Source organism: Paroedura picta, chromosome 8 (genome assembly GCF_049243985.1).
Source record: "Paroedura picta isolate Pp20150507F chromosome 8, Ppicta_v3.0, whole genome shotgun sequence".
Lineage (NCBI taxonomy): Eukaryota > Metazoa > Chordata > Lepidosauria > Squamata > Gekkonidae > Paroedura > Paroedura picta.
Window position 1 is genome coordinate 50,122,489 of NC_135376.1, and position 14,389 is coordinate 50,136,877.

Here is a 14,389-nt window from a genome sequence, read left to right on the forward strand (position 1 = left end):
AACTGTGACGTAGGCTGAGAGACAGAGAACAAGCAGCCCATGTTCCTCCGATTTGATCTTAGGTCACCCAGCCCAGGACCCTAATCACTGCACCACACTGTTATGTAGCTACATGTCAATGATGACTAGGACTGAAATAAAGAAGTGATATTCTAGTTTGAAATTCTGTGGGTTTATAGTGGCGGGAATGTATACAATGTCTTTTGAGGCAGACAAATTCGGCTTTTGAAAACAGAACACAAGAAAGAATAAAAGACTGTTAAGTTCTCCATCTTAGAGAGAGAGAGAGAGAGAGAGAGAGAGAGAGAGAGAGAGAGAGAGAGAACAACCAGCACTAGGACCTGCCCGGAGTCTTTGAATGAAGAAGTCCCTTGATTCATTCAATCTCTCCTAGACATACACACACACACACTCACACACAAACTGCAACAAGAGGAGAGAGAAACAGAAAGTCGGCCAAAAGGGCTTTAAAAATTTCGAAGTTTCCATTTGCAGAAGCAATGGGGAAACGTGGCAGGCCGAGGAAGGAATTCAAATGCGAGGATGATGCTGTGGAGCCTGCTCTAGGGCAGCGGCGGCAGCAGCAACTGCCAGTGGCAGATAATATGTCCAGGTGCCCGTTCAGTGACATATTCAACACCAGCAGCGAAGACTCCATGGAGAAGATCAACACTTTCCTACAGAATGTGCAGATTTTGTTGGAAGCGGCCAGCTACCTAGAGCAGATCGAGAAGGAAAACAAAAGTAAGTGGAGTTTTGGTTTTGTTTGGCTCCTACTTCTGCGGCTCCTTAACAACAACAACAAAAAAATCACCAGCCAGGCATGTGCGATGACAACAGAAAATGAAGAAAATGTTTATGAAGATGCAACCAGGCTGAGGGAGCTGAGGCCCCCCGTCCAGGCTAAACTATGGGTTAGTTGTCGCGTTACAATGGCATATTCGGTTCAGCAAAAATGCTCGGTGTGCATATCTAGATATCTCAGGCTCTCACAAAATGCTTTGCATGTGTTAAAAAAAAAAAAAAAGCTCCGAGAAAACTAAGGGATTGATTTGGATGGGGAAAGGGGACAGTGTTAAAAAGCAAACTTTGCGATTGACCAGGGGAAGCGACTATACTTGGAAGAGAGAGAGAGAGAGAGAGAGAGAGAGAGAGAGAGAGAATGCTTGTTTATGTGTTTCAACTCTTACGTCCTCCTCCCTCCACCCCCGCGGCCGAGAGGACGTGATTCCCTCTCTCAGCATAGTGCAGAAAGGAAACCCAGCCGAGTATAAGTCAAAGGAACAAAAAGGGGAGACACGGATGTATCTGTAGGCTTGGGCGATCTCCCCCGCCCCCCTTTGTGGAAAAAGGATTTAGCAAACACCCCTCCCTGTCCGGGTCAATGTTGCTGTCAGCGAAAATCATAATCCACAGAGAATCGCTCGTTTGCAACGTCTTTGAACAGACTCTAAGAACAATAACGTCAGGGAATGGTTTCAGCCACCGACCCGGGGCTTAATCTAGCCTAATAACAAGCAAGGTCAGGAGGAAGAAGGAAATAAATAACGAATTGCATCGCCTCTCAGCCCCTGCAGTCGGGAAAAACAGAGTTCGTTATTTGTTCAAGTTTATTATTTGTATGTTTCAAGCGCTCTCTCTCTCTGTGTGTGTGTGTGTGTCTCGCTGTTGTGGGGGGTCATGGGAGAAACCGGGCCTTACAGCTTCAGCGCCCCCCCCCCCGTGTAAATTTCCATTGCAGTTAAAGTAGCTGAGCCTTTGTTGATCGCTCTCGCTTTCTCTTTTTAGTGAATTAGTGGCTATCTGTGTATCGTTTCCCGGAGAGAGCCAAGAGACCCCACAAAGCCTTCCCTCCCCATAGCGAAGGCCTCGCTGTCATCAGTGGAAATGTTTTTAGAAGGCAGCTTTTGGGGGGTTGTTGTTGTCGTTTGTTTCTTTGTAAATCCAGTTCTTCCTCGGTCGCCCAGACTGGCTTTTGAAATGGAGATGCGAGGCCTCTAGCTTAACACCGCCCCGATCACTCCAGGGAAAGACGCGAAGTTAATGGAGAAAAGGTTCTTCCCCAACCTCGCCTCCTCCCCCACTTCTTGCTCTTTCCCTGCGAAGTCACGTAGGCAACCAGCAAACGAGTTGGGTAGCCAGCCGGAGGAAGGAGAGCCAGAGACAGCCTGATGCTGGCGTCTGTCGCCTGAAGCAACTCGTCTACGATGGGACTAATGAGTTGACGTGGTCACCTCATTCCATTAGCGCAGGTGAGGGTGTCTCTTAACTCGATGAACTAGGTCAGCCTTGCATGCCAGGGCCGGCGCTCAGGAGGAAGCCCAGGGACAACAAACGGCGGCGCTACAAAGTATCCAGCCCCCCCCCCCCTGTCTTTGAAAACAGATTCATTCGGCTTTTTTGTTGTTTGTTTTTGGCCGTATTTACTGCTGCAGTTGGCATCCGAACCCCGGACGTAGCCAGAGCCACAAGCCTGCTCGCCTAGCACTTTCAGCATTGAACACGCGATCTTTCACAGAGCTGCTGGGTGCTGCTGACAGCAGTTCAGCCACGGCCCCAAAGAGCCGCTTGGCTCACAGTGGGAGCTCTGCATGGTGCTGTCGTGTAAGCATATCGTCAGCTCGTCGTATGCGTAGACCGCCTCTTCCGAGCAGCCCGGGATATGTGGTCGAGGGCACGCACGCAGTCCTGCCCTTATCGCGTCGTTCATCGCTTGCCTAAATCGAAGTCTCCAGGTGTGTCCACCAGAAAGGCCCAGGGACAGTCGTGGTCGGCTGTAAACGGGGCTATCATTAGTAGGGTTTTAAGGAGGGGGGGGGGGCGAAGTCTCCAAGTCTTAGGGGTGTCCCCCAGGCCAGTTGGCCCTTGCAAGCAGCATCCCCATTAATAACGCCTCAGCGGTGTTCTGCACTCCCCCAGGTCGAATCCACCCCCCACAGTAGCTTCAGTAGCCGGAGATCATAACATTTCCCTTTGTTTTTGTTCTAGTTCTTTGGCAGCCTTTTTTTTTGTTAAGTGACGCAATGCTAGTTCGATCGTGTACTCGCAGCCTCGAGAGCTGCCACGACGGTGCTCAGAGCGTGCTGACGCGTCTTGTGTTCCTCAAACTTTTTAATGAGCACCTCCCACACCGCTTGCCGCAGCTCTCCGAGGGCGAAAACAAGGCACGAGCACATTGGCCCCAGCGTCCATTCCGCGACCCAGCCCGCACCCCCGCCTGCAAAGTTTCATTGAGGCCACGGCGAGCAGCGCCGCTTCCTCGGGCGCACTCGGATCCGCCTGGCTGGGCTACAGGCTAATCGGCCTCGGCTCCTCCCCCCTCTTAGAACCACATGGTTTCCACATGGAGACAAACTCCTCTCTCTGGATTGGTCCTGATCTAACTCGGTGGGCGCGACTATTGCGGGCACCTCCGCCAATGGGGAGCGTATTTATCCCCATGATGTCACGCGTTGCTGAGCCTGGAGATCCAGGGGCGGGGCCCGCAGCCGGCCGAGTGTCCTTGTTGGGAGTTGTGGTCGGATGATGTCATAGTCTCCACTTAAAGCGCCAGAGTTCTTGCTCGCGTGGACGGGGCTCGCGGAGTTAAAAGCGGCGCTCTAACAATAAGGGCACGAATGGGTGCCGCGACGGGAAATATCGCGCTCCAGTCCTTTCCTGTTTGTGCAATGGGAGAGCCAATGGTAGATCTCTTTAGAAATTCCTGCTAGGTTGCAAAGAGAATGATCCAGTATTTTCTGTGTGGTGCATTGCTTCTCTTTAGTTTGGATGGGCTCCGATTGTCCAGAGAATCGGGGGGTCCGCTCTTTTGAGTCGTTTGCAGAGGGGAAAGGACGTTTGTCTTTGGCTAAGCAGTAAAAGTTATTTATCTTTGAAAGGGGAAGCTGCTTCACTATTTACTTTTCCCTTAGCAACATCCGAGTCCGTCAAGATGCCATGAATTAGTATGGCTGTAAACATGTAAATTCTGACATTTTCCAGGATGTTTGCAACGTACTGTCGCGCTTTGCTTGGCGGAACCTCAAAGACTTGCGAATGCAGCCGGACTAATGCACTACCGTAAACCTTCGACTGCATGAGATAGCTGGATTCTCAATCGTCACTTGTTTACTAGCTGTACACCTGATCTGCAGTTTGTTCTATGCTGAATTGCGGAGCTATCTTTGCAAAACGAATGGGAGCTTAAGGGAAATCCACTGCTTGCTTTAAGTTGCTATTGCAGTATAGTTTCTTTGCAATATATCTCTGCAGAAAGCAAACCAGTCAAGCCTACTAGAACTTCCCGAAGATGCCTTGAGGTCTAATATTAGGGGAAACGTGTGCACAATTTCTTTTGAAAAAAATAAACAAGTACTGAGTAAATGGAGAAAAGAAAGGAACAATCCTAACCTAAAAATAAACTGATTATTAACAATATATATTGTGTCATCAGCTGTTAGATTGTAAAAGATTAGAATCACCTTAAAAATGATCTGATGACTTTCATACCCCACCTGGCAATTTAAAAAATCCATTACATGTTTATGATGCTCACTTTTTTCCTGCCTGTTTATCAGATTGTTGTGGGAAAGCTGTGTTTTATTTTCTTATTCCATACACCATATGTCATTGTCTTCATATTGCTGGCAATCGCTTGAGGGCAATATTTGCATTCATTCATTTTATAAAGCCCAACACTCCACTGTAATTAACAATGATACCCATCATCATAGTCACATTAATACATTTTGCAAACATTTAAATATTTGTGTTTTTTTTTAAATCTACATCTCAATTTCACTCCTAAATTTCATTTTTAATCAGAAATCCTAACTGCACCAAAGCTCCATTCATTGTTGTTTTAAACATGGTAAGCGTGTATGCTCCCGGTCTCTCCAGCATAGCAGACTAACTGAAGAAAGAAGGGCATTTGTTTCAAACAAAGGAAAAGGATTCACTGAAAGAGGTCTCTGCATTATTGGCTACAAAACAAACATGTAGAAGACTATTTGAATCTTCAATAAGGAGCAAGTGTTCAGCTATTGAATAAAGCATTTAAGCCTCTCAATGCAAGGATGTGGACTCTACTTGTAAGCTCTCCAATGGAATATTAAAGATTCCACCCCAACCCACATTGTATTGGCATCCTTAATAAAAACAATACTCATGGATAATGAGTAGTAATGATGTTCTATAGCCAGTCCTTGAGCTCTAGGGTCCTGCATACTTGACTGAAAATGGGTACTCATCAGTTCAGCATCCTGCTTCTGCTTCCTTCCCAAGCCCCAGAGGTATGACTTACCTTTCGTTTCTACAAAACAAGCATTTTGCTTAAGAATAATAGTTATTATTACTGCTCCAACATGAGAAGCAAATATTGGGGTGCCTTTCTCTAATGTCAATATGCAGATAATACCCAGCTCTTCCTCCTGATGGCCACCCTGACTCTCCCCCGGAAGCATTAGCCGGTTGCCTGGAAACAGTGATAAGATGGCTCAAGTAGAGATGTCTGAAGCTTAGTCCTTCAAAGATGGACGTCCTATAGCTGGGTAGGAAGGGTCCATGTGAGGAAGTGCGTCTGCCCATCCTGGATGGTGTGCAGCTCCAATGGCTCACTCTACCAGGAACTTGGGCACGATCCTGGGTGTTTCCCTCACAATGGAAGCCCAGGTCACAAAAGTAGCATGGCTGGCATTCTACCACCTCCGCCAAGCCAAACTACTAGTGCCCTACCTGGCCCTGGAACACCTAGCCACAGTAATCCATGCAATGGTCATCTCTAGACTGGACTTCTGTAACTCACTCTACACAGTTCTGCCCTTAGCTTTGATCTGGAAACTACAGCTGATCCACAACGCAGCGGCCAGGGTCCTCACAGCAACACCATGGAGGTCCCACATTCAAACCATTCTACATAAACTACAGTGTTTGCCAGTTGACTTCAGGCTAAAGGTTCTGGTAATTACCTTTAAGGCCACATGCAGTCAGGGCCCAGTGAACCTGAGGGACTGGCTCCCTGCCTATGCCCCTTAAAGAGCTTTACACTCCACCACCACCAACCTGCTAATGATCCCTGGCCCTAAAGAAGCCTGCCTAGCCTCAGCCAGGGTCAGAGCCTTCTCTGTCCTGGTCCCTACCTGGTAGAATGAGCTCCCAAAGATCAGGGCCCTGACAGAGTTCTGCAGGGCCTGCAAAAGGAAGCTCTTCCATCAGGCATTTGGTTGAGACCGAGCGAACCAGCAACATCTACAGGGTCCATGCTCTCTCCCTCCCAGAAATCCACTCATGCATTTTGCTCTTGACATGTTTGCATTGTTATAGTCTGTTACCTCTGTTATAGTGTTAATATTAATATTATTGTTAGGAAAAACTAAGTTCCATGTACTGTTTTCTACATTTTTATGTAAACCGCCGTGAGCCTCAAGGGGAGGGCAATATATAAATGCAAAAATAAATAAATAAAGTTATATCTTCAAGTCTATACATTTCAGTAATACAGAGTTCCTTCCATGGGCAAGTAATCCTTCCAGACAGTGGTGTAGCTGGAAAGGACAAGTGGCTCAAGACGAGTCTTTGGACATATACATCAAACATATGCACTGAATATACACTGAATAAAATTCATGCAATGCTGCTGTGGAACAAAGAGAAAATAAGAATTTAAAACCAGATCGTTTCCACATGGAGGCATAAAACGCACGCTGCCTCCTGCTTGCAAATGTGCGACAGTAAACTGCTTGTTTGCACACTTCCTGATGGGAGACGCCTCCCATGTTATTCCACCATCCTGGCTTTTTGCCTTCCAACGAGGCGGCAGAGAAGCACGAAGCATGGATAACCCAAAGTTCCCCCCAGCTCCTTGGGTTGTCAATCAACGCAATCCCTTCATAGTGGTGGTTTTCGAGACTCAAACTTCTGCCCCCTCCCCGAGTTCTGAAATTAATTTTAAAAATACACTTCTGCATTGCCAAGGGAACACACAACAGTAAATTAAAACAAAAAACAAAAAAAACACTTCCACATTGCTATGGGATCATGCCACAGCAATAAAACATTTATTTAGATTATTTATTTAGAATAAAACATTTATTTAAATCATACCCAGAGGGTACTTGTTAATGGTTTAGCATCCTCTTGGAAAAGAGCGACAAGTGGAGTACCCCAAGGATCTGTCCTGGGGCCTGTGTTGTTCAACATATTACTAAATGATTTGGATGAGGGATTAGAGGGGATACTTATTAAATTTGCAGATGATACTAAACTGGGAGGGGTAGCAAACACAACTGAAGACAGCAACAGAATACAGGATGATCTTGATAGGCTCGAGAAGTGGGCTAAACTGAATAAAATGAAGTTCAGTAGGGACAAATGTAAAGTTCTGCATTTAGGTAGGAGAAACCAAATACACCAATATAAGATGGGGGAGACTTGTCTTGGCAGTAGCATGTGTGAAAAAGATCTAGGAATCTTAGCAGACCATACATTGAACATGAGTCAGCAGTGTGACTCAGTGGCTAAAAAGGCAAATGGGATTTTGGGCTGTATCAAATGGAGTATCGTGTCCAGATCACGGGAGGTGATGGTACCACTTTACTCTGCTCTGGTTCGGCCTCACATGGAGTACTGTGTTCAGTTTTGGTCACCCCAATGGAAGAGGGATGTTGACAAACTAGAACGTGTCCAGAGGAGGGCAACAAAGACGGTGAGGGGTTTGGAGACCAACAAGTATGAAGAAAGGTTGGGGGAACTTGGTCTATTTAGCCTAGAGAGGAGACAACTGAGAGGGGATCTGATAACCATCTTCAAGTATTTAAAAGGCTGCCATATAGAGCAGTGGTCCCCAACCTGCGGGCCGCAGCCCGGTGCCGGGCCGCGAAGGCCATGGCGCCGGGACGCGGCTCCCTCTGCCCGCTCCCCCCGCAGTAAAAAACTTCCCAGGCCGCAAGCTTGCAGCCCGGGAAGCTTCTTACTGCGGCAGGGCGGGGAGAGGAAATCGGGGCCGGGCCGCGCCCGGGTGCAGCTCGCAGGGCGCGACCCGATGTGCGGGCGCGGCCCACGGGCGCGACCCGTGGGTGCGGCCGATGCGTGGGCGTGGCCCGCGCGGCGTGGGCCGCGGGCCCAATGCCCTGTTGGTCCCCAACCTCAGAAAGGTTGGGGACCACTGATATAGAGGACCCGAACCAATGGGATGAAATTAATTCAAAAGAAATTCCATCTAAACATCCGGAAGAAGTTCCTGACAGAGCAGTTTCTCATTGGAACAGGCTTCCTCGGGAGGTGGTGTGTTCTCCATCTTTGGAAATTTTTAAACAGAAGCTAGATAGCCATCTGACGGAGAGGCTGATTCTGTGAAGGCTCAAGGGGGTGGCAGTTTACAGTAGATGAGCGATTGGGATGTGAGTGTCCTGCATAGTGCAGGGGGTTGGACTAGATGACCCACAAGGTACCTTCCAACTCTATTATTCTATGATTCTAGATCTCTTTTTGGGATTCTTTGTATAATGGTCTGTCTTTATGCTCAGGTAGATTTGTGATAGGCTGGCCATGCTAATTGGATCCCAATCGTTGTGTGTTCACAGTGAAGATTTAAAACAGAGTACAGATGCTAAGCTAAATACTGATTCATCACATGCCCTCCCTCCTCTTTTATACCCCACTACCAGAAAACACAGCAGGAATGTTTTATATTGGGGTTGCTGCTTGATCCCAATATTACTATGCACACAAGAGAACATTTTATTTGAACTGAGAGCCTTGAGGTCCAATAGCTATGCATACTGCACCATTTAAAAAAAAAATTTGATCCAGAAACATGGAGGGGAAGGCGGGTGCAAGGGACAGCACAACGCTTCCGAGACTGTTGAGCGTTTCTCTCTTCAGACCGGTTTGCTCCTGTTTGCACTCCAATTTGCAGTGTGACAAGAAAGTGGAAGCAGGATTTTGCCATTTCCCATTGCGGAGCAAACTGGACAAAAACTCACGCCAACCCCTGCACAGCCACGGGTTGCTGCCAATGTCATGAGGAAGCAGCACTAAAACCTGCTGCCAATGAGAGGCTGTGCAGGGGCAAATTCGTTGTCCAGAATCAGTCCCACAGCAGTGCTTGGAGATCACATTATTTAAAAACAAAACAGAGGCCTTGCCCAAATGAGAACAAATCAGATCTCAAGACTACTCTGTACATTATGGCCCCACAAGGTAGTCAACCATGTGGGTAGCTGTAATATTTGAGAGCAGCTTTCTGCATGGATAGGCCTAATTGTGTGGAGACTTTCCAGGACTGTAGTAGTGGTACTGATATGCACACAATTATGTTGAACCATGAGTAAAATGATGTTTAAATGCCTTACGGATAACCATGCATCACAGGAATGCAAATTTCAGTACTCTTCCCTGGGAGGACATAAGGTGTGAAATGGTCCCGAGAAAGGAGTTCCAAATTCAGGCACAATCTGTGGAGAATGCTTACCGGATGTCTCCCTGAAGATGAAACCTCAAATCTTTTTTAAAGAGCCACATGATTATTTTAAATTTATATGAAAACACATTGCCTGGCCACCAACTGTTTACAATTCACTTAGTTAAGGTAGAGATAGAATGGAAAACTGAAGAAAGCTGCAGAAAACCAGGCTATGTTTTAATGTTGCTCACTATATAGTCTACAAACCAATTCTAGCCTATGAGTCACTGTCATTGCTGCTGATGGACTATACAGAGAACAGCATCGCACATATTCTTCAACCATACCTCTTTTAGTAAGAGGTTGTCTGGGAGGTGAAGAGCTTATGGGTGAAAGCATAAATCTGGTGGTCAAGGTGGCACTGTGGAGAGCCAGTGTGGTGCAGTCAGAGAGTCAGACTAGGATCTGGGAAACGGGTACAAATCCCCACGTCAGCTTGCTGTATGACCTTGGGCCAATCACACTCTCTCAGCCTTACCTGCTTCACAGGTTTGTTGTGAGGATAAAATGGAGAAGAGAATAACATAACCCCTTTGGGTCCCTATTGGGGAGAAGGGTAAATAATAAATTAAGTGAGTTAATAAATAATGACATGGACATTCCTTGGTTCTTTTACACATTATTGGTAACTATCACTGGAAAGATAAGGTTTACCTGGTCCCCCCCCCCCCCGACTTGTATATAGTCAATAAGAAATGCTTATTCTCTTCTAACTGGCATTGAGCATGGACCTGAGTTTTACTGCCTATATAACTGTCGAAGAAATGCATTCATGTTAGTATTAATGCTTCAGTAAAAGTATCAACTTTGATGATATCTGCTAAGTGAAAGGTATGTGGTTGCATACATCGGCTCTGGTGAGGGTCAGTGCTTAAATAAGGTCTCTCAGAAGACTGCTGTTCTTCTAGGTCATACTCATCTTTTAATATATAGCTGTTCAGATCTTGAAAATCTCATCCATTATTTCCCTTCCTATCCTTCTCTACCACATATCTCTGTTATAAAAAAAGTCTGACCTCAGTGTAGCCTGAAGCCTTAGAAACCAGATGGCAAATAAAAGCAATCTAAAAATGTATTATTTTAAATCTCATGATATATAAGCCTCTTGCAGCTTGGATGAGAGCTGACTTGCTTTTCCTGAACACCAGGGCTTTGGCAAACCTGATGAAGGAGACAGCGGAAGACAACAGGGATGTGTTGGATGCGGTAGAAGAAGGGCAGACAGAGCTGGGAGGGACAAAATGAATATGCTTCCAGATGTTCTGTTTAGCTTGCGAGGATGGTTAACCAGTACAGAGCAAACATGATACCTGCAATGCTACGAACCACACTTCACTTTTGACGTGCCACCAGGAAAACACTGGAATGGCTCCCTCATGCACCTTTCAGCTTGTGGAATCACTACTGGCCTCTGTACCAGACAGTTTTGAAAATGTTCATTGTATTTTTCACTCCTCAAAAGAAAACTACAGCAGTATTGCTGCATAGGTAGCAGGATAGATTCATTTATGGGTTAATGTGGCGTCACATGGTACACCATGGCTTCATGTGGTAGTGGAACAATTAGTGGTGGGTATTGATTAAACTTGGGAAGGGCACTGGGCTGTTGGCAAGGTTTCCTCAATGGAACAGATGCTCTGAACATTGCATGGGAATTGTATTGGTCATCCATGTGATTTTCCAGGAATATGTGAGAAGGGATCTTGGATTCTTACTAGCTTCTGTTCATGGATTTCAATGTTTAAAAAGTCCATATTTTCTTATGAAGTTATTACTCCAAAACCATTCCTATGGGGACAATTATTATATCAGAAGATATAATACACTGCCAGGTGTATGCAAGGGGGCATTTTGCCCCACCACTTCCTGGGTCCTCACCAGGGAAGATTTTCCCTACCAGACCTGTTCCACTCCAGATTACTGCCTCCACAGGAGGGAGTTGGGGCAATGCCCTAGTCAACTCTGTGTCGCTGTGAAGTGCTGCAGAGCCAGTTCAGGCATTGTTTGTCCAATGGTCATGCCTAAACAATGCTAACTTAACACTTTTCTGGGATACCACTGAATCGACCTGAGTAGGAGTCTAATAAAACATGCCTAGAATTGTTCCCTAGGTCTCTCATCCATCACAGCAACTCTCTTGTTAATTTGTCTTGAACAATGTTGATGATTGGAAATAAATGCTTGGGATTTCAATGAACTTTATGTTCAGGTACATACATTTACTTTTCACTTTTGTCATATACTCCTGCTGCTAAAGGAGCAATGATGTTCATGGAATCTGTATATTGCTTTAAAACCTCTGAAAACTCCATGTAATGCCTCCGGTCTGTATTAGGCTCCAAAACGGGGGGGGGGGGGGGGAATCACTTTAAACATTCATATTGATACTAGCAAGAAAGCCCATTGCATGCAGGAATGTAATGGGTGCTAGGACCCAGGGGACACCAGGAAGTGCAGTTCTCTTTGTGTGTGTCTCTCTCCCTCTCTCCCAGAAGGCATAGCAGGTAATTAGGAGGGAAGGCGGGCTGGTGTGCAGTTTGGGGCAGCTCTCTCTGTCTGTCTCTCTCCCTCAGTCGCAGCAGGAGCGGCTCTCTCTGTGTCTCTGTCAGCAGCTTGGGGCAGCTCTCTCTGTGTCTTCCTGTGCCTCCCTCGCAGCAGGAGCCATAGGAGGGAATGAGGGCTCATGTTCGGTCTGTTAGGGCTCTGTCTCTCTCTCTGGCATGTCTGAGAGGAACGTGGCTAGCGTCCAGGGAGGGAGAGTGGGAGCTGTAGGGGCAGGGCCAGTCAGGGTGCAGTCAGTGTTGCTGGCTGCACCCTGATTGGCCGTATTCCAGCTTGGACAGCGGGACATGTTCCACCCCCAAGGCTGTTTCACAAATATATAGAGGAACCATGGATGTATGGTGTTTTTTGAATATACATATTGCTGATATTTTTTCACAATTTATGCTCCAGAATGAAAACATCTAAAGGGGGAAATGTAAATTTCCTGAACATACAGTTGCCGTTACTGTTGTACCCAGTACAACCCAATACAACAACAACACAATCCCAAAGGAAATATATAGCACAGAAGTGCTGCATTAGAATTAATCAAGAAATTAAACACCTATCTACCATCTTGGCTTAAACAGAGACTTAACTTTCCATGACATTGTATCTGAAGAAGTGTGTGTACACACGAAAGCTCATACCTTGAATACAAGTTCATTGCTCTTAAAGCTGCCACTGGACTCAACATTGAGTTCTCTTGCTTATTGTAATTTCGAATAGCTCAACAGGAACAACTCTTTAAAAAACTTTAATTGGCTGATCTTAATATGTTTTATCATATTATAGCCTTTTACTGAAACTTTATTTTCTTATGTTTTGCGCTGTTTCTTCTTCAGCTAGTTGTTGGTTACCCTATTTAATTACATTTTGTTTATTGATACCCATGTAAGGCTGGAAGCTTTGATCTTGCTCATCATCCAATATGTGTAACAAGCTAATCCAGTCTAGACTCTCACCAGAGTCTCACCTGAAAGACCTGTTACTGAATCTGTATCAAGCTATTCTCAACTTGCCTTACTCTTCTGCATTTTTCCCTATAAATATAAGTGGAATTGACTCATAGCATATGATAAACTGAGCTCTGAATTGGAAAGCTCATACTGGAATAAATGTTCTTAATCTCTAAAGTGCCACTGGACTTCTGCTTTTTGAAGGGACACTACTGTTTCTTGCTAGGGCTAACCCACTCTGTTGCTGCCCCCCCCCCCCAAAATAATAAAACAGTTTGTGTAGTGGCAGAAGACACTGTGTTTCACAATGTCCAAGCACATAGAACCTGAGGGCAAGAAAGAGATAACATGAATAACTGCTGTTAGCAGGTGTGATATTTTTGCCACCCCAAGAATATATTTCTCTGTTGTAAATATTCTTCAGGCTCTACAGTAGAGCAGACTGTAGCTCTCCTCAACATTTAAAATGAGTCTCTGAGACAGCTTTCTGAAACCATCCCCACTAGAATATTATTTTATACCAAAGTGTTTTGGGGATGGAGTAGGAAAGTACCCAGATTTGTGAGCTTGTTTTATACCCATAAATGCCTTTTATTTTAACTGAAAATTATAAGTGAAAAGTGGGCATGGTGTGGACACGTTGCTTGCTAATGTGCTGGTAGTAGTGGCCTAAGAAGAGAACATTCCACAGGCTCTTCATGCATCCTGCCAAGAAAAGTGCAACTAGTGTAGAAATTCACCCCCAGTTGCTGCCACTACTTTTTTGTTAATTTGTTTTTAGCATATTTAATTCTGGAAAGGATTTACATTTTTAAAGCTATCCTCTGTAATCAAAACTGTTCTGATTTTTCACAAGAAACTCATCCTTTATATTTTTCTTCTGATACTTTATCAAAATACAAGACAACAACCTAGGTGAACCTCCACCAATATGGTTGCTTTTTTAAAAATATCTGTCAACCAGCTTCCTTCATATGTCTCTCATAGGAGTCCCTGATCCCAATGAGCACCCAAACTGGGCTGTAGCAATTACCGAGAAGGACTCCCCTTAGTCTCCTGGAATATGTGGTTTCTAGGGGATCTAATGTCCATCCTGAAAAGGCTAGGCAGTTTTGGAAACTGCCATGTCGGACACTACAATAGTATTTTCAAATTTCTTCCATTTCAAAGATGCAAAGATGCAAAAGCATGTAATACCTAGACCAGTTGGTAAATTGTTCTAAAGAAATAATTAAAATTCATGTTAATTGTATAAAACTGGAAACAGATTACTGAATTTGTGCAGTTTATTCAAATGGTAGCATTTGGATTTATGTAGCTTTAAGGGTATGAAAAATGAAGGCGTGATCAATCTGAGGGACTGTGGACTGCTGGTGGCCAGAGACAGGTGACAGGAATGATCCAGTTGGAGCCCCTCTGGTGAATGCAGTGGGTCTACTGGAGATCT

General features: G+C 45.3%; 1 protein-coding gene and 1 long non-coding RNA gene across 2 annotated transcripts in view; both read left to right on the forward strand.

Annotated features, from left to right (window-relative positions):
* Positions 1-390: 390 nt before the first annotated feature.
* Positions 391-14,389, forward strand: part of MXI1 (MAX interactor 1, dimerization protein) — an 80,293-nt gene continuing 66,294 nt past the window's right edge. Inside the window, exon 1 of the mRNA XM_077349680.1 lies at positions 391-744. Within this exon, the coding sequence (XP_077205795.1) occupies positions 501-744 (244 nt within the window). The 5' untranslated portion in view covers positions 391-500. The remainder of the gene's footprint in view (positions 745-14,389) is intronic.
* Positions 1,634-6,416, forward strand: LOC143843513 (uncharacterized). Its single transcript, XR_013233582.1, has 3 exons — positions 1,634-2,252; positions 2,436-2,735; positions 3,982-6,416. It is a non-coding gene; the product is annotated as an uncharacterized LOC143843513 (long non-coding RNA).